At 37.1% G+C, this 18,627-nt stretch overlaps 1 protein-coding gene across 4 annotated transcripts in view; it reads left to right on the top strand.

Annotated features, from left to right (window-relative positions):
- MTM1 (myotubularin 1) overlaps positions 1-18,627 on the top strand; it is a 44,378-nt gene that overhangs the window by 20,518 nt on the left and 5,233 nt on the right. For 3 of the 4 annotated variants that reach the window (XM_009331079.1, XM_009331087.1, XM_009331103.1), the window contains 8 exons: positions 3,848-3,931; positions 5,191-5,340; positions 7,182-7,370; positions 11,007-11,192; positions 12,254-12,460; positions 16,640-16,732; positions 17,602-17,715; positions 18,071-18,247. In XM_009331079.1, the coding sequence (XP_009329354.1) occupies positions 3,848-3,931; positions 5,191-5,340; positions 7,182-7,370; positions 11,007-11,192; positions 12,254-12,460; positions 16,640-16,732; positions 17,602-17,715; positions 18,071-18,247 (1,200 nt within the window). The remainder of the gene's footprint in view (positions 1-3,847; positions 3,932-5,190; positions 5,341-7,181; positions 7,371-11,006; positions 11,193-12,253; positions 12,461-16,639; positions 16,733-17,601; positions 17,716-18,070; positions 18,248-18,627) is intronic. The other variant, XM_009331095.1, reaches the window with a different exon arrangement.

Here is an 18,627-nt window from a genome sequence, read left to right as displayed (position 1 = left end):
AATATATTGTAAATGGCATAATTTCTTCTTCCCATAATTTCTTTCTGTCCCATTTGCCTGCTGCACTGTAGAATTGCATTCAGATTATGTGCACTGTGACGTGAAAGCTTCAGCAATGTTAAGTTAATCAAGACATACGGGTACAAACATACTGCGTTTAATCTGTAATCTTGGGTTATTTAGGGCCAAAGTGGAAATATGTGGGTCATTAGTGCAGATGTGAAGCTTACCTGAACTGTTACAAACCCTTCTGGGATCTAAATATGTATTTATCACATTGATTTGTTCACTATAATAGGGTTCGTCAATTTGGTGTATCAGAATAATAAAAGGTCCAATTCAACAAAAAAATGTTATTCAATAGAAATTACTTCACGTTGCTCATTATCACATTTTGTTCCTAATAAATAAAAGGTACAAATGTGTGCTAAATATGGCTTGTACTGACACAAGTAAGAAAATACAATTCTATCCAAGCGTATATCTTGTTTGCTTAAGTATTTGATTCTTAGTATGAAAATAGTTATAAATGTGGGTTGCTTCTTACACTGAAGTTAAACTGTAGTTTGAAATTAAATAGAACTATATGAAATGAGTATAAATGTATGTGGAGTTTTAAATGCATGTTCTCCTACTCTGACTTTTCTGCTATGTCATGTAGGAATACATAGAGGGATACAAATTTTACTTTGATCTAATGAGCTGCTTTAAACTGTATATTGTTGAATGGAACCATGCTGTGATTGCCAGAGTGGAAAAGGAAGCATTTTCACTCTTTGAAACTGCTTTGTATATTGCTTTGTGTATATTGTGAGAGATGGGCCTAACGTAGGGTGGGGATATTGCTGTATTTCAGGCTCTAGCATTTAGCCTGGACTAAAGTTCAGGCCATCTTCACAAAATATTTCAAGACTTGAAATATCAATCTTAAGTGAAAGGTGGTTGGGGGTGGTGGGGGCGGGATTCAGATCTTTAATCTCTTTTGTACGATGAGTAAGACTTTCAGTAGTAACCAGATTAACTGTACAGGCTGTACACAATGTGCACATATAAATGTGTGCATATAAATTTTTGTTATAATTTAGTCAACTCTTGCAGAAGAAAAATAATTTTTAGTCTTCAGGTTTTCAGATACTGTTAATTTTTAAATACTGTTCTTGTTGGAGTATACGTCAAGAGTTTTCTCTGAATTGCTCATATAAAGATCTAATTCCAAATTTTGCTCCATACACCTTTGCATTCATTGTAGTGTTCTGTTATTTGTTAGACTTCAGATTTTTTCTGAAGGCTGATCCATGATACTAACGATTTTTTTTCTTGAGCAATATAGGAAGAATTTGCACTATCTGGAACATCAACAGAACTGATGAAGCTTAATTGTCAGCTTTAATAGTTGTGGGTTGTGCGACTGAAAGCTTTTGTAGCAGATGTGGTAAAGCTGCTGTAGCTAAGCATTTTAAAAGAAACATGCTGTACATAGTAGGACATTGTTCTTTCAGGATTCAGAAAGGATTCTGTCCATCCCCTCCTTGTGCATAGTAAATTTAACCCTGGTTTTTAAAAGGTGAAAACAAAATACACTTTTCTATCCGATTTCTTGTGGATTATTTTGTGGGTAACATGAGCAGCATAGCTGCCATTTTGTTTATTTCTAGTTTGGAGCAACACCTTCTTTATTACAGTGCACTGTGATAGCTGTTACATAGAAGATTTTACTGATAAAAATAAACCCATGTATTTTACTTATCAGGGCTTAAGCTGGGTAATTTTTAAGTTCTCACCAGGAAACTTGCAGTAAGTAGCAACTTAAATAAATAACATATTCCTGCCTTTGAGACATCTTTTAAGTGATCTGTTAGGATTCCAGTGTTTCTGTTTCCTACTGTTACAAGATTCTCCTTTGTCTCTGTTTCTTTGGTGAATTCTTAGCATAGTTGCTCTTCGGGATATAGCAAATTCCTTTGGGGAGGAGGGGATGGTTCTTGTGTGTAGCTATTTATTAATAGTTCAGCAAATCAGTTGCATCTACTGCTTTAGATAGTGATGTTCCTGTTTTGCTGTATTCCTAGTTTGCAATTAAAACAAACAACCTTTTTCAGTTTTTCTGCTTAACTTCTGATACTTGCATCTTCTTCTAATGGAATGTGGGGTTTTTTTTCTGATACAGTTGATGTCCGTCTCTTTCCTTTTCCTTTCTTCATCTCTCCCTCCATCCCACTTGATAGCAGTTTACTTAGTCAAAAGAATCCATAATGTTTACTTACATTTAAGGCCTACCCCTTTAAAAATGGTGAAGACATTCAGAAAACACAACTTGGGAATGCATTGTTTACTTCTGCAAACTTGCCAATGAATGTACTTGCTCTAAAATACTGATCTAATTTAAAATTCCAGTTTCTAAAACTAGTGGGATAAAGTATCTTGTGTGAGCAGTAATGTCCTTTTAAAATACTTGTTGATTTGAAATACACGAAGAAAAAAACCCTCCTTTTGGAGGGATTCAGTTTTGTGTTTTGATTAGAGCTGTTTAGTGTTTAAACCATTGTAACATATTAGGCTAAACAGAATTGCCTTGAGCCATTAGGGTCTGCCTTCGTAAGATCTAAAGAAACCTCTGTCTGGGCCTATGGCGCATTTACGAAGCGTTGCCTTACCTCTGTAGACATAATCATGGCACCTTAGAACCACATTTTTTTTTTCTTGCTTGCCAGTTTTTCTGCATTTCTGCATAGTTCAGGTCTATGCCTGTGAAAATGATGTGGATTTGGGATGTTCAGTTTAGCATTCAATTTATTCTTTTAATGTCTTTGAATAGCTAGGAGACTTTCAGCTTTTTTGTTACAAATGAGCTATGATGGACTCTTGAATGCTTTCTGCTCTGGCTGCTGATGCTCAGTTAGCTCAGGACAACACATTCTCTTCTGCATTTTCTTTTTTTTGAAACAACTTAGTTTCATGCTCCAGTTGGCATCTGAAGAATTTGTAAGCCACCAAAATCAATTTTCTCAATGAAGGAGATTCTTAAAATAAAAATTCCTTTTGCTTTCATCATAAACTGTAAAAACAAACCAAGGAAAAAAGGGGTTAGTTAGGTAATACAGCCCACTTGGAATTGGTTGAAAAGAGAAGGAAGCTAAAAAGTATGAGGAAGTTGTCAGAATCCTGGGTGAGGATGCTGTGTTGTATAAATGAGTCTTGAGAGTGAGCAACAAAGCAAGAGAAAAGCAGATAGCGTAACCTGCTAACAACATATTTTGTTTCATTTTCAATGGCAACTTTTTAATTTTCATGGAGTTTTACAGTAAACTGGATTTCTGTTAGTAAGGATGAATTGGAGAGGGGATGCAGAAAGAAGGCTGCTTCCTAATGGCAATGAACAGCAATTAAAACCTTTTTACCTTTAATTCAATTTAGCATCTAATATTTTATGTAGTAATTGCAGCTGTACCTATTGGAGAAATTTTGGTGGGAAGACGGTAGTTTATTTGGTGAGGATGTGAAATACGGGAAATAAACTGATACAACCTATTTTAAAACATTTCAACCTCCTGACAGTAAAAAAAAAAAATCCAACAGTCTAAGCTTTGTAATTTTTATTATTTTGTCACTTCTTGTTTTAACTACTGTCATATTTTCATTATTTCATTAACAGATCTGTATTGTTTGTTACTTCTTGCTCTTTGCTTTACAGCCTTATAAATATCAGATTTAAATGGAGGGAATGGGGCTGGCATGGAAAAGTCAGTCCTATTTTGTGGCGGGCATTAGGGTATAACTGATGATGAGCCCTCATATTTGCCATTTTCAGTCAGAGTTTGGTGTAATAAGCTTCTTTTACATCCTACAGCTTTTTTTTGCATTTGCAAATGAAGAAAAGTTTTCTGAAAATGGATGGATGGTGTACAATCCAATGTCCGAATACAGGAGACAAGTGAGTTATTAAAGTTGCAGATGCCTGGTGCTTTCCTATCTGACAACTTATATAGAGGAATTATTGTTTGTACATTTCTCTTATCAGCTCTTTTGTGGGGGAAGCTGAGAATGGGAGAAGATGGAAATACAACTTGAAAAAAAGTAAAGAAAAGAGATAAAACACTAGAACCTTTAAAAAAATTAGAATGTCACAGGAAGGTAGTCTTTGCTCTTTGAAGGAAGTTATTGATACCTCTTACAGTGTGGCACTGTTAGGTGAGCAGGTGGCGGGGAGAATGTGCCAAATATGTAACTACAGTGTCCTAAATATAGGTTTGATTTGGTCTTTGATTTGGTCTAGTTCTTCCTGAAGTGAGGGGGGGGGGGCGCTTATTTCAGAAACAGTGTTGCTTTACAGAAGTTATTTATATGTCTGTCAGTATCCTACCTTGCTCTTTAGGTGATTTTGGAAAAATGTCAATGAAAGAGAATGATATATTTAATTTTAAAATGTCTTTTAGGCAATTTATTTTTGCTTTAAATATGACTTTTTAAAAAAATTTAAATAGCAAACAATAAGGACTTCCTTAGATTTTCTCCCCCCTCCTCCCCCAGTTTTTTGGTTCAAGGTTTAGAGGCCTAAGACCCAAAAAAGGTAAAATACAAACACCCACACAAACCCCACTGTGCGTGTACATGTGTGGAGGGGCTTATCAGTCTTTCTCAATTTCCTGGCTGCTGTTTGTGAAATGCCTTACTGAGCAGACTGCAACTAAAAGTTGTTGTTTCTCAGTAAGAAAGCTACCCTGAATCTTACTTTTAACCTGAAGGTAGTATCAGGCTACAGGGAAGAAAGGTTGAGACGAGACTTCCTCCCCGTGTCTTCTCAGGAGCATTGTCTCTTTCCAGCAGGCAAAATGGAAAGGCAGAGCTTTGAGGGAGGAGAGAAGGCAGTTTTCTTTCCTCAATCCCACAGTTAAAGAAATACATCTACTAGTTTTAATCATTGTTTTGAAACTTGTTGTAAGAACAGAACTGTGTATGTAAGAGTACATGAGATAGCTATGCAGTTGTTTAAGGCTGTGAATCCATCAGCAATGAGCAGTTTTGTGTGGTCTTGTAATCTTTTTTTCTTCTATTGTTTTGAAACAGTACTGTAGTTAGGTTAAATTGGTAGGTTGTTGCCACCATGTGGCCGTAATGTCATGTAAAACTCAAGAGCAGAATTATTATTTGTACAGTGAAAAATACATTGAAAAACTTCGTGTTACATTTTAGGGACTGCCTAATGAACGGTGGCGAGTAACTTTTATTAATGAACATTACGGACTGTGTGACACATATCCATCCCTCTTAGTAGTGCCATATAATGCAACAGATGATGATCTCAAGAAAGTTGCTGCCTTTAGGTCCCGAAATAGAATCCCGGTGAGTATTATGTGATGAAAGTTACCTTATAGTGTAGCTAGTTTTAAGTACGCATTCAAACAACTTTTGGCTGAACACGACACAGACGATGCTTTTTTTGGAAATGGTTACAGCAAAATAGTTTTGATTGGCTGGTGGTTTTTACTGCTTGAAACTAGTGTCTTGGCCAAGCCACATTTCCGTTTTTCCCCACAACAATCACCCATTTCAACTTTGTTGGTTTTAACTTGACTTTTCTAGTAACAACTGCCAGCATTGCAGATTCCTTTTTCTTAATGAAGTATGAGCCTCAAACTGCCATCTGTACTAGTTTGTTGACTATTGTTGGATGCATATAAAAAGTGATAGCAAATGTTACCCTCCTGTAAGCAAACCACATGGCATTTAAACATAGTTCCGATGGTCAGTCCTAAAATAAAACCTCCTGCATAATCTCTGTAGTGAATTTTTGGGCTTTTTAGTCCTTTAAATTGGGCTGTGGAATTTAAAATAAACCCATTTGACTTTTTGGGTGTATTTCTATAATTAAAATTCTTTGAGGTAAGAGAATTTTTATGTATCAGCTCTTTACAGCACTATAGAAAATATTAATTTCTATAACAATACAATCTGTTTTAACTAATATTTCAATTTGGCAAACTCGGAAGAGGTGCTAGATTCTTAGCCAGTATCAGAAAGCTGCCTTGAATCTCAGTTAATTTCAAACAGATGCAAAACTCAATATGATAAATATTTATTAGATATGGTACTTACTGACAGGCTAGGCCTATAATTATAAATTTACTTTATAATTACCTTACAGACACATATGTATATGTAGAATATATAACGTGTATATGTTAAATATATAGTGTGTGCATATAGTTCTTATAACCTAGCTATATCTTCGCTGTCATCTCAAAATTCATGACAGGGCTTTTGTATGCCTGTACAGTGAGAGTCATTTCCTTGGTAATAGTAATTTTATTCTTGTCAGGAAATAACCAGTCGTACTCCCCTGCACACACACTGACAGGTCTTGTTTCTAGATCTACAGCTAAGGGTTGTATTTCAGGAGTGAATACTTTCTGAGGACTTTTTTAAACTCTGATGTTCTTTCACTCTGTAACCCACAACTCAGACTGGGTGAGAATACTGTTTCTTAATATTCTTCAGTGATAAAGTTGGAGTTTTTGCCTGCTTCTTGGGGTGCTTATTTTTAATCTCTTGCACTGCAATCTGTTTCCTGAGCGGCTCACTATCTCTTGTTTGTGGTAAGTCCCCTCTGGCTCAGAAGGACAACAAAGGCAGCATGCACTCTGCTCCAGTGCCCCCTGTTTGTACAGAGGGCTGAGGAACAAAATGTTCTTTAAAGAGAAGGGGAAACATTCAAGATACTGCAGAAACGTTCAACTTTCTTCCTTATCCAAAAAAAGGGAAAAGTTGTTCTTGTAGAATTGGAGTATCTTAGTCACAGTTTCTACCATGAGTTCATTCTTTTGAATTGTTTCTTAGTTTCAGCAGGCATTGCTATGTTTGTTTCCAGTTTGCTTTTCAGAATTATTTGTGCAACCTAAGACTTGTAGGAAAATATTAAAATACACTGGATTATATAGGTAAGTATAATTTCAATAAGAGTTAAATATGTAAGAGAATGAACTCTTTTAAAGATTGTTATTGTTATTATTAAATTTTATGAGACTAAAGTGGAAGCAGTTGAGTTGTCTGGGGATTATCTTTTGAAGAAATAAAACAAAAAGTGTTAATTTTCATACCTGTTTTAAAGAATGTAACTTTAAAATTTAAGTTATGATTTTTTAATAAAATGTGTTTCTTCTAATGTGTCTTTGACACGGAACTAGGTTCTGTCATGGATTCATCCAGAGACTCAAGCTGTTATTATGCGCTGCAGTCAACCCCTTGTTGGAATGAGTGGCAAGCGGAATAAAGATGATGAAAGATATCTTGATATCATCAGGGAGGCTAACGGGCAAATCTCAAAACTGACCATCTATGATGCTAGGCCCAATGTCAATGCAGTCGCAAACAAGGTGAACAGATGCTTAATAGTCGTATTTGTGAAGAGGGGTGGGGAGGAGACTGAGTTTGAGGCTTTCTGTGAGGGGGTTTTTGGGAACAGTAGTAATCTTAATGTAGATAAATTTACATAATCAAATATATATATTTACATAATAATACTGAGGCTCAAGGCCATGAAAGGACATGAGTGCCTGAAGTAGGTCATAAGCAGGGTTTCAGGACCATATGTGGATTACCAGATACGCTTTACCCTGTCTGTTATCAGTCAAGTACAGATCTTAGCATGGGACTGAAATCAGATATGACTATGCTGTGCACTGTAAGGGAGATGTAGACTGAGCTGTAGATCTGTTGGAATGACATGTCACCCCTGTGCAAGCCACAGCTCTGCTTCATATCCTCCGGGAAAATTCTATCCTGGAAAGGCTGTGTGCATAAAGCCAAGCCCACTGATAGGCATCCTTTGGTTCTTCCTAATCGTTACATGAACCGCTTCAGACCTATCCAGGCATCCAGCAAATAACTTATTCATCACTTTCTCTTTAACTTGGGGGTTTGCACTCTGAACAGCAGTCTGGGTATGATTTTGGATACCTAGATGCCTATTCTTCCGTAGGTGCCTGTAGTTGGTAAATGCAGTAACGGAAGTAGTGTTTCCATCTGACAAAGCGACCATTTCTTTGCTAATCTGCAGTCAAAGGCTAAATGGGATCAGAATCGTAGAACAGCCCAGGTTGGAAGGGACCTCGAAAGATCATCTGGTCCAACCTTTCAAGAAGAAAAGGTGTCTCTGTGCCTTGATTTCCCCTCTGCTCCCCCTTAACTCTGGTGAGGACCAGATTGTTCAGGCGTACTCAGATAACGCCAGTCACAGTGTGTCAGTGTTGTATTTGGCACAGAGCACAGCAGGCATGGATGTGTTCCATGTTTATATGAAAAGCCTAGTTAGGGAGAGGCGGTGAAGGATGTAAGTTTAATGTTTTCTTCATATAAGAATGTATCAACTTCACTCCCTCCATGTCTAGGATAGTCCCTTACCCACTGAACTTCAAGCAGAAATGAAGTGGACGTGCTCTTCAGTACTTACTAGTGAAGTTGCGCGTGCAGCAAAGAGCATGAGATATATGAGCTCGAGGGTTTGAGATCTTAGTGAAACGATGAGTGTGCTTATCTGGGAGAGAAGGAATTCTAGCTTCTGAATAGTTTCTTTGGCACAAAATGAACACTAATTTAGTGGAATGAGTCCTCTTCAATGTTTGTGCTGAAAGGAATATGAAATGGTAAAACTTGTTTGCCTCTAGGAGGTTTATATGTAACCAATGTTAAGTTGCTTCAGAAGTCAAGAGGGACAATAATGTTAGTGTTTTGCTCTGTGTGACTTCAAACACATGCATCTGTACCTTTACAGCCCTCTTCTCTATAATAGAGAATATAATTTATTAAGCAAGAAATTAGGCTTTTTTTTTTGTATAGCACACATTCTTTCAGAGACTCTATCCTAGGGGCTGTTTGGCTAGGTTTTAATCTGATGGTTTGTATTTTGAGGGTGTGCCTCAATTGCTTGGATTTTACTCTACAAATTGCATTATCCTCTGCACACTGAATTTTTATGGGTGAACAAAATATGTAATCCTTCTGTTTGTCTTGTGGAAGGAATGTCAAGTCTTACATTAACTTAAATTTTTCCCCAGTTCTTGGACAAACTCAAATTTTTACCCCATTTGTTTCAAAGATGTATTATGGCCAAACTTTATACGCACATACTTATTGAAGTATGAAGCACAGTTTTCAGCTTTTTAAAATGGTCTGTGTATTTCACCCATGTGTTTTAATTAACTCCTGATATATCTAAATATGAAATACTCAATCGTAGTAAAAGCAGCAGGGTGCATTTCTGGGTCTGAGGGACAATGACATAAAGAGTGCAAGCCAGTGTTGATCAGCACTGAAAAGTTTTCCTTGAACAGCTGTGAAGATGAGTATAAGCAAAATCTTGGGCTACGCTACTCATGCATTCCTGTGTTCTTTGTACATAGGTCAAGACCATACAGTCAGTAGGAGTTGCAGCAGCCCTGATGCTAAAATTACAATCATTCCTCACTAGGACTTCATAATACTCAAAGGAAAGAGAAAAATCCAATCATTACTTCTTTTAGCACAGAGCCTGGCAGCTCTGAGGAGGGAGATAGAGAGCATAGACTAGGGATACTGTGCTACTATACAGAAATGTAGGTGGTACTAATAAGGAAAGGCTATACCGTACTTCAGGTTCTTGTCTGATGTGTAGTTGGTGGCTGTAATGGCTTATAAAGGCAAAATTTATTTATTACAACGCATGGCATGGCATGTTTTTGCTCTCTGCGGGAAATGCTGCGATTTTGCAGCTATCTTTGGAAAACCTCATCAGTGGCACTGTGTCCTAAAATATGTGTGGTTTTTCCACTTCCTTTTATGACCAGGCACATCCTCTTCTGTGGTGGTGATTAAGCGTTTTGAGAGAGCAGCAGTAGAATAGACTTTCTACTTATGTGGTTTTTTAATTTCTTAACAATCTAAATACATGTTTAGTCTTCAGCAATAAAACTTAATGTTGGAAAAGTTACTTTAAAGTAAACTTTAATGTTATTACTAATTTACTTCTTAGAGACAGAATCTAAGATTCTTGAACTTAATTCTTAAATGAAATGTAGCTTATTCTTAACTGAACTCTTACATTTAATTTTACTTGGCCAAACATTTTATCACTTTTATCTATTTCAATATCAGTTCAATTTTAGTAGTAAATAACTAGGCAGTTTAAACAGGAATTTTTTTTTGTAGCAAGTTTGCGCTGGTAAACCTGAGATTCACTGTCTTTTGAATTACTGGTGTAAAGAAACAGACAAATCCTTTTGACTGAATTTCTTTCTAATTGGTATAGGAACAAGGAAATGAGCAATTTTATTCCCTGGAAGTGGTGATCTAGTACATTATGAGTAATTGCTGTTTTGTGTGATTAAAATTACATTTTAATTTAACCTTAATCTGTCTGGGAAGTAAGTTGATTTCTTTTGTATTCAGAATCATGATTCTTTAATCCTTGGTGGGAAAAGTGAACATAAATGAAGAAAAAAAAATAGACATGGTAATGTCAGTTGGTCAAGGAAAAGGTGTTTCCACCGTGAATCTCAAAAGTAATGAGGAAGGTACAAATGTCATCTTATTCTCAAAGCAGTCTTAGTCCTGACCGGTGTGATGCTGGCCCACTGTCCCTTACGTGGCTAGTTCGATCCTGTTCAAAGGTCTCCAGGCCCAACAGTACAAACAACCTTTTAGTGTTAATGTAAAATAATTTCCCTTTTAGGGTTACTCCCTTGAGGTTTTGAAAGGAACTAGGCTAGCTGGAGCAACTTGAATGTCTTTCTGGCCATGTGCTATACTTCGTACACTTTGTCGTTTTGGACAAAGGAAGGCCCCCGAGTATTCTCCAGCATTTGCCCCTCCAAAGCTTGTATCTGAGACTGATGTTTTAAACAAGCAACTGAAATTATATATTGCTCAACTACAAAATAAAGTGTAAATAAAATTCAGTCCCTTTTTGCTCTGTTGAAAAGCTGCTACAACAATGCATATATGACTAAAGTTAATTTTAGATCTCTTGTTTGTAGGCAACTGGAGGAGGATATGAAGGTGAAGATGCGTATCCCAATGCAGAACTTTTCTTCTTGGACATTCATAATATTCATGTCATGCGGGAATCTCTGAAGAAGTTGAAGGACATTGTTTATCCTAATGTGGAAGAATCACACTGGTTGTCGAGTCTGGAATCAACCCATTGGTTAGAACATATAAAGGTAAATTTTTGCTTTTTGAAATAATGCTTGTCCAAATCTGTTGTCAGACTTGCTTTCTTTGCTAGACTCTGAGCTAGTCCTGATATGGAACACGTTGAACTACTTGGACTACAAAAACAGCATCATTGAGCGTTGGCTTTTTGAGAACTAGTCTTAGCATATGTTATGAGATATCATTACTAAGCAACAGTATATGAAATTCAATGTTTGTCTGCCTCAAGTCAAATGTCAGTCTTTAATAGAGGAATGCATTGTTAGTCTGATTGTCTTTACATGTGTGAGACCTGATTTATTTTGGTTTCTAGCAATACAGGGCTACAGGTAAGTGTCATTGTGAAGAATTAGTAATTACTTCAGTTGTCGGTATGTATGTGACTTTATTTTGTGAATTATGGTTTTGTAAATAAATCTTGAAAATTTATTGGTAAATTTTGTAATTTTCATCTTGTAGCACAAATAAAATACTTAAACTGGTAATTCACCAGTGTTCTTACTAGTTGACCTTTGAAACTTTTGCCTCAAGTACAGCTGTGCAAAACTATTTAGAGTATTATGTAATGAATCCTACTTAATAAAATTTTCATTTTAAGTGAGTGTTTGGAAAATAAGCATATTAGAAGGATACAAGTTCCTTTTTCCAACAACCGAGATATTTCAGTAATTTTGTTCAAAGAAAGGAGCCAAATGAAATACAGAATTTTTAAAGAGTATATCCTATGGTAAATCAGTATATCCTATGGTAAATCCTCTCTTTAAAAAAGAAGCTTTTGTTCTTCAGTTTATCAAGGTTATTGTTTTCTGCCCCATTTTTTAAGAATTTGCTGAGAGATGAATTAGATCTTACTAAGGGATTAGGGAACCAATCTGTTTCTCTATTTTTATACAAGAAATTTACTTGATCTCCTAGAAAATCCTTTTCCAATTGACTACACCATGCTCTTTGGGTCTTTTAATGGAAACAGTATCAATTTAGATACTATGTAGATACAAAGAAATCAATTTATTTTTGTTAGAATGGTAACACTAATCTGTAGTGTTTGGTGTCTGTTCCTCTTTGCTAGCTTGTCTTGACAGGAGCTATTCAAGTGGCAGACAAGGTATCCTCAGGAAGGAGCTCTGTGTTGGTTCACTGCAGCGATGGCTGGGACCGGACAGCACAGCTAACATCGCTGGCCATGTTGATGCTAGACAGCTACTACAGAACAATTGAAGGCTTTGAAGTTCTGGTGCAAAAAGAGTGGATAAGCTTTGGACACAAATTTGCATCGGTAAGAATTAGAAGACAGTTGCAAGGACCATGCAACACTAACATTCTAAAAAGCTTTTAATGTTAAGCTACTCATTGTGTCAAGGTTTGACAATTCTTTTCATTATTTTGGAATTCTGATTTAAAACATTTCCAGGTAAACCTGAGCAGAGCTTTTGGTTTTGGACCTGTTTGGTTAATATTTTTTTGCTATTCTTTCTCTGAGAATTCATATTTTGTCCTTTACACCCTTTTAATAACCCAGAATTGCTAGGGCTATCGTGGTTATTGAGCAAAGAAAATGAGAAGGCAGAAAAATGATGTCCTCCCAAACTTTTCAGAAGAAGATCAAATAAGGCTGGGACATGAGGCTTCTCCCTCACCCTCCCTTTGGACTATTTTGAATGTCATGAGACGCAGATGAATGAGTCTGGCCAATGTCTTTTAAGTGATGTTTTGAATGCTTCTTCCCAAATGTTCTAAACTTGTCATAATAGCTCTCAAGAAGCTCTCACTGGTAATGCTGGCTCTAGTTCTGTTCAGTTGTCTCTGGATGCTTAGAAGGTTAAGTAGAAATTGTCTATAGCAAGTCCTTAATATCCTACCCATGTATAATGCAAAGTCAAGGGTGTTTGTGTTAGGAAACTTTTCAGAGTCTTAGTGGAACTTCTCTTAAATTTGGCAGCTAACCATTTAACCAGGAAATCTATACGAGGAACAGGGAGGAGCAGAATAGGTTGCCAGGGAGAGTGTGCTGGGATATGTAAACATAAAACATAAGTTGGGAGATTTACAACAGTGTTACTTGTTGATGCTGAACCTTGTAATTTGCAGTAAGAAGTTTCTGCACTTTCAGTAGAAGTTATTTGCACAGACGATTTGTCCCTAGTGGAATATTCTAAAGATTTTACTTAATATTGCTAAAAGTGGGAAAATAGGCAATCTGGAAAAATCAAGAAATAGAAAAATACACCTGTGTGTGTATTTCATGCCTATTTTACATTTGCAAGAGTGTCTCAGTCATTCGGAAATTCAGGTATAGCTATTCAGCATGAATCACTTCACTGTTTAAGTATGCTTGTAGGCTGCGGCAGTCTTTGATCTGACATTCTAAAGGTGCTTTGAGGCTTAGGAGATTTGTATTATGATTGTTGGGAGTGATATCTGCTGTAGTCCATTTTTTTGTGTACTTACCTGTAGTCTTCTAGTACTGATGTGTTATATAAACTTTTGAAGTATTCTGTCTTGGTACAGCCACAGGAAAACACTGGCTTGCCTTTTTATTCTCGTATTTCATTTTGTATTTTTAAATGTTACAGGCATGATGCAGATAGAATTAGGTTGTATAACTAGGAAGCTTGTAGCCTAGCGCATATGTTATGATTTAACACAAAGCTTAAAGAGAGAGATCTGTATGTCCTTCACCATTATGAATAAATTTGAATTATCTATGATTCTTTTTATTAAACCATTAATTTCAGTTTGAGTAATCAGAGGAGTTTTTTCTCTCTCAACAGATGTTTTTTTCCTATTAGCGAGGTAGGACTTTTGTACCCCTTCCAGATGACTAGCTCAGTCCACTGGTTTATCTCTGACAATGTAGCAGCAATAAGGGTGATTTAAATAGCTTGCTTTTGTTTAAACTACTATTTTGTTTTCCCAACTTGCTCACTCAAGTAGTAATCTTTGGACATGGTTAAAGCCACTCTCCTTTAGCCATCTGCTGTTTTCTGAGAGTACTGTATATTTTGATTTGATGGGTTGTTTAGCTTGTAGTGAAGGTAGTCCTTTTCTGGAGTGTTCTGTAGAATAAAAACTGATAATGCAAGCAGAAAATATTTGATCATACATGCTCTGTTTTAGTTTGGTAATTATTTGATAGAACTGTGAGTTTTAATAGTGAGGACTAGGCACTTCAGTGCAGTTAGCATTTTGTGAACCTGATCTCCGAAACTATTGTTGTTATGCCTTCCCTCAAGTGGGGAGTTGGAGAAGAGTGGAGTGTTTCTTACATTGTCTGGGTTAGAGCAAGCTTCATGTTTTCATAGAATCATAAAATAGTTCAGGTTGGAAGGGACCTCTAAAGGTCATCTAGTCCAATCCCCTGCTGTGGGCAGGGACATCTTCAACTAGATCAGGTTGCTCAGAGCCCCGTCCAACCTGACCTGGAATGTTTCCAGGGATGGGGCATCCACCACCTCTCTGGGCAACCTGGGCCAGTGCTTCACCACCCTCAGCGTAAAACATTTCTTTCTTATACCTAGTCTAAATCTACCCCCCTTTAGTTTAAAGCCATTCCCCCTTGTCCTGTCGCAGCAGGCCCTGCTAAAAAGTTTGCCGCCATCTTTTTTGTAAGCCCCCTTTAAGTACTGATAGGCTGCAAGAAGGTCTCCCTGAAGCCTTCTCTTCTCCAGGCTGAACAACCCCAACTCTCTCAGCCTTTCTTCATAGGAGAGGTGTTCCATCCCCCTGATCATTTTTGTGGCCCTCCTCTGGACCCGCTCCAACAGGTCCATGTCTTTCTTATGCTGAGGGCTCCAGAGCTGGACGCAGTACTGCAGGTGGGGTCTCACCAGAGCGGAGTAGAGGGGCAGAATCCCCTCCCTTGACCTGCTGGCCACGCTGCTTTTGATGCAGCCCAGAATACGGTTGGCCTTCTGGGCTGCGAGCGCACATTGCTGGCTCATGTCCAGCTTTTCATCCACCAGTACCCTCAAGTCCTTCTGGGCAGGACTGCTCTCAATCCCTTCATCCCCCAGCCTGTATTGATACTGGGGGTTGCCCCGACCCAGGTGCAGGACCTTGCACTGGGCCTTGTTAAACCTTATCTTACCAGGGTTGCAATTTGGATGTTTTCATAACAAATAACTAAACAGTAAACTACTTAATAGTAGTTAATTGTTCTTCTCTGTATTTTCCATCTGATGAACCACACAATAAGTTTCCTTGTTGAAAAGGAATTCCCTACCCCAGCTTTTCTATGTATAAAATTGAAATGTACTATCTATGTACTATCCAGATGATAAAATTGCTTGCTATGTGTCATGTCGTTCTAATAATGCATTTTAATATAAGAAATATGAAACATAGACGTAATTAAAGATGGAAAATACTCAGGCATCCTAAAACTGCTAACCATAGTGAAAGTGGAAGGACTTTCACTCCTTACTGAACACATGCATGACTGTTAACAGATACCACTTATTTTAAACCATGAAAACCAGAGAGCAAGGAGGCCAATTTGTTTGTCTTCCCTATAGTGCCTTTCTAGTCATTTGCTACTGTTGACTGAGTTCAGCTACAATCCCTCATCTCCTTCTATTTCCTGCCATTCGATTCCATTATTTTAAACTATCTTGCAAATCATTGTACAGAGTAGTGTACTGGTTTTATCATTTTTTCATGTCCTTAAGACATTAAGCCTGCTATCTTACAGGCAGATAGACAACATCTTAGTTCAACATACGTACTCTTCTTTTGCTTCCTCCAGGCAAGTATATTCAAGCTGAATTATAGAGTTAATAGAATCCTTCTTCCCCGAGTCTCTTATCTGTTCTCAGCTATCAAATGTGAAAAGGAAGGAAACAGCTTTTACCAAACCTACTTTTTGTCTGTGGGGAGAATTCCTTTGATTGCTACTTTGGAATCCTCAGAATAAGCGGCTCACCCAAACTTCTAAAAACATGTGTTATTTTTCTGTCAAGAACATGAACGTTTCTTTGAGCTCGTTCATGTTCACTGTCTACCTCAGGGTGAATCTTTAGGTTCAAGTGTGGAGGGGGGAGAGGAGAATGTGTGTGGATAGTCTGATGATCCAAGTTCTCCAGTGACTTAAATTACAAAAGGTGACAAAGTATATGACTTGGCTTTTGACAAACTTATTACATAAATGTAGTTCAAAATGTCTTGATTATTTGCAAAGTAGTGGATGCTTTAACAGTTCTGCTTGTCCAATAACTGGCAGGTTTTTATAACAGGACCAATTATCACTTCAGAATTTTTCTCAGACATCTATGGAACAGCTTTGTGGTATTTCTGTATATCTGAATCTCTCCTCCTTAGTGCAATAACTAATTCTGAAATAAGAACAGGTTGCTTTACTACAGAAGCATTAATATTCTAGTGCAAAATAAGAAACAGTGTCTATTGGCCATAAAATAGACTGTTTTGGTTAACAAGAGGCTGTATTGCTTCCTTTCAGAGAATAGGCCACGGTGATAAAAATCATGCTGACGCAGACAGATCGCCCATCTTTCTCCAGTTTATTGATTGTGTGTGGCAGATGTCTAAACAGGTATGTTATATCATTCTTCAGAAGGTAACATTGTTAAGAGATTACTGAATTAAAAACCTAGATCTCTATTTTAAAAAAAAAAGTATTTGAAGACAGCATACCCCTCTGCTCTGACACTGTAGTCAAAAAGAGTGTAGTTACTTTTTAACCATACCATCTCTCTGCTCCATTTCTAAAAGTGGTATACAAGCTGTAGTTACGTTGCTTAAAATGGCATTGGCTATGCATGCAAGGCTGGTGTGTCTTGGATATGGGCTTCTCAGAAACATATTGAGAGATGTGACCCAGCAGAATGCTTTTACGGAAATTGCATCCAACTATCTTAATAGGGTCTGTTTCATTTCACCATTTTTGTGAAGCTGTCCCTTGGACTACAAGGACAAATGTTGTTTTGTCAAAGCTTGAAAAGGAAGCTTGGGAGCTGTTGAGTGCTGTGATTTAAATGCCGTATTTTCAGTAAGTAATGAAACAAAGCAGCAAACTTAGTCCGTTTAGGGCCAAGGATTAGGAGCTAAACCCTTACTTTCCCGTATGGTGCTGCACTATAAAGAGTGGATATGGATATCTTATTCTTTCTTGCTAGTAAAAATGTAACTGTAACCATTCTGTATTTTATTCTTCTTTTTAGAAATTAAAGGCAGTTAGAACATTTTGAGAAGAGTTCTTTTCAGTGACTAGCTTGAGAAAGTTGAACACCTCATGTCATCTGAACACTTACTCTGCTTTGAAGTATATGAAAGTATTATCTTAAAAATTATTTGTAGATGTATTCAGGCTTCTAAATGCTGCCTTTAGCCTCTTACCCAGGGCATGTGCATCTCTCCCTGCTTTTACGATGTAAAGAACGAATTTGTCTTTTCTGTTTTTAGTTTCCTACGGCCTTTGAATTCAATGAGCAGTTCTTGATTACAATCCTGGATCACTTGTACAGCTGCCGGTTTGGTACTTTCTTGTATAACAGTGAGTCCCTCAGAGAAAAAGAGGTTAGTCAAACCACTGATTGTTTAATTGTATTGTAGTCTTGACTCTAGATGATTACAAAAAGTTTTGGTTGTATTGTATTTGGTTATATTCCTCATGTGACAGTGGTTTTGAACTGGCTTTATTCTCATTAGAGAATAGTTGCATGGTAAACTCCTTGGTTTTGGTAGCTTAAAGACTATGCAGTCACTAAAATACTTGTCAAGCACTGGTTCTGGAATATTTCTAATACAGTAACTTATTATGCTTCTAAGTAAATCAGAAGTGTATTAATTTTAGAATGTAACCATTGGCTTCTATGTTGGATTTCCTGGTTTTGTGCAAATATTTACTGTTCTTATTTCAATTTCATTTTAGAAAGTGACTGAGAAAACATTATCGTTATGGTCTTTGATAAACAGTGAAAAATCTAAATACACCAATCCTTTTTATACTAAAGAGCTAAATCGAGCACTCTATCCGGTAGCCAGTATGCGTCATTTAGAGCTCTGGGTCAATTACTACATCAGGTGGAACCCAAGAATTCGGCAACAAGTAAGTAAATTCTCTGTAATGTACAAAATGCTTTTAGACTTTGGAAATAACTGACTTTTCGAATAGCACCAGTAATCTGTTCAGGTCTTTAATATTATATTTATAAAGATGGAGAAAAAAGGTGAAAACGATGATTCAGTTCTTTTTTTCCTTTTTTTTAATCTCACTCAGCTCTTCTCAGAACACTGAGCTTATTTCACTGCTTAGTATCAAGTCATCCTCAAGCTCTTTCTAGCCCCTTTTCTTGGGGATGGGGGGGGTGCTGGGGGTGCGTTTTTTAAGGGCGTTTGATGCTACTGAAGGGTGAATGGCAATGCTTAGAAATAGGGCTTACTGATCCCTGAAGAGTTAGGACATTAGCATCACAAACATGCTTAGTT

The sequence above is a fragment of the Pygoscelis adeliae genome, unplaced genomic scaffold (genome assembly GCF_000699105.1).
Source record: "Pygoscelis adeliae isolate BGI_AS28 unplaced genomic scaffold, ASM69910v1 Scaffold100, whole genome shotgun sequence".
Lineage (NCBI taxonomy): Eukaryota > Metazoa > Chordata > Aves > Sphenisciformes > Spheniscidae > Pygoscelis > Pygoscelis adeliae.
The sequence above is the reverse complement of the archived record's forward strand: the minus strand, read 5'-3'. Positions and strand labels throughout refer to the sequence as shown.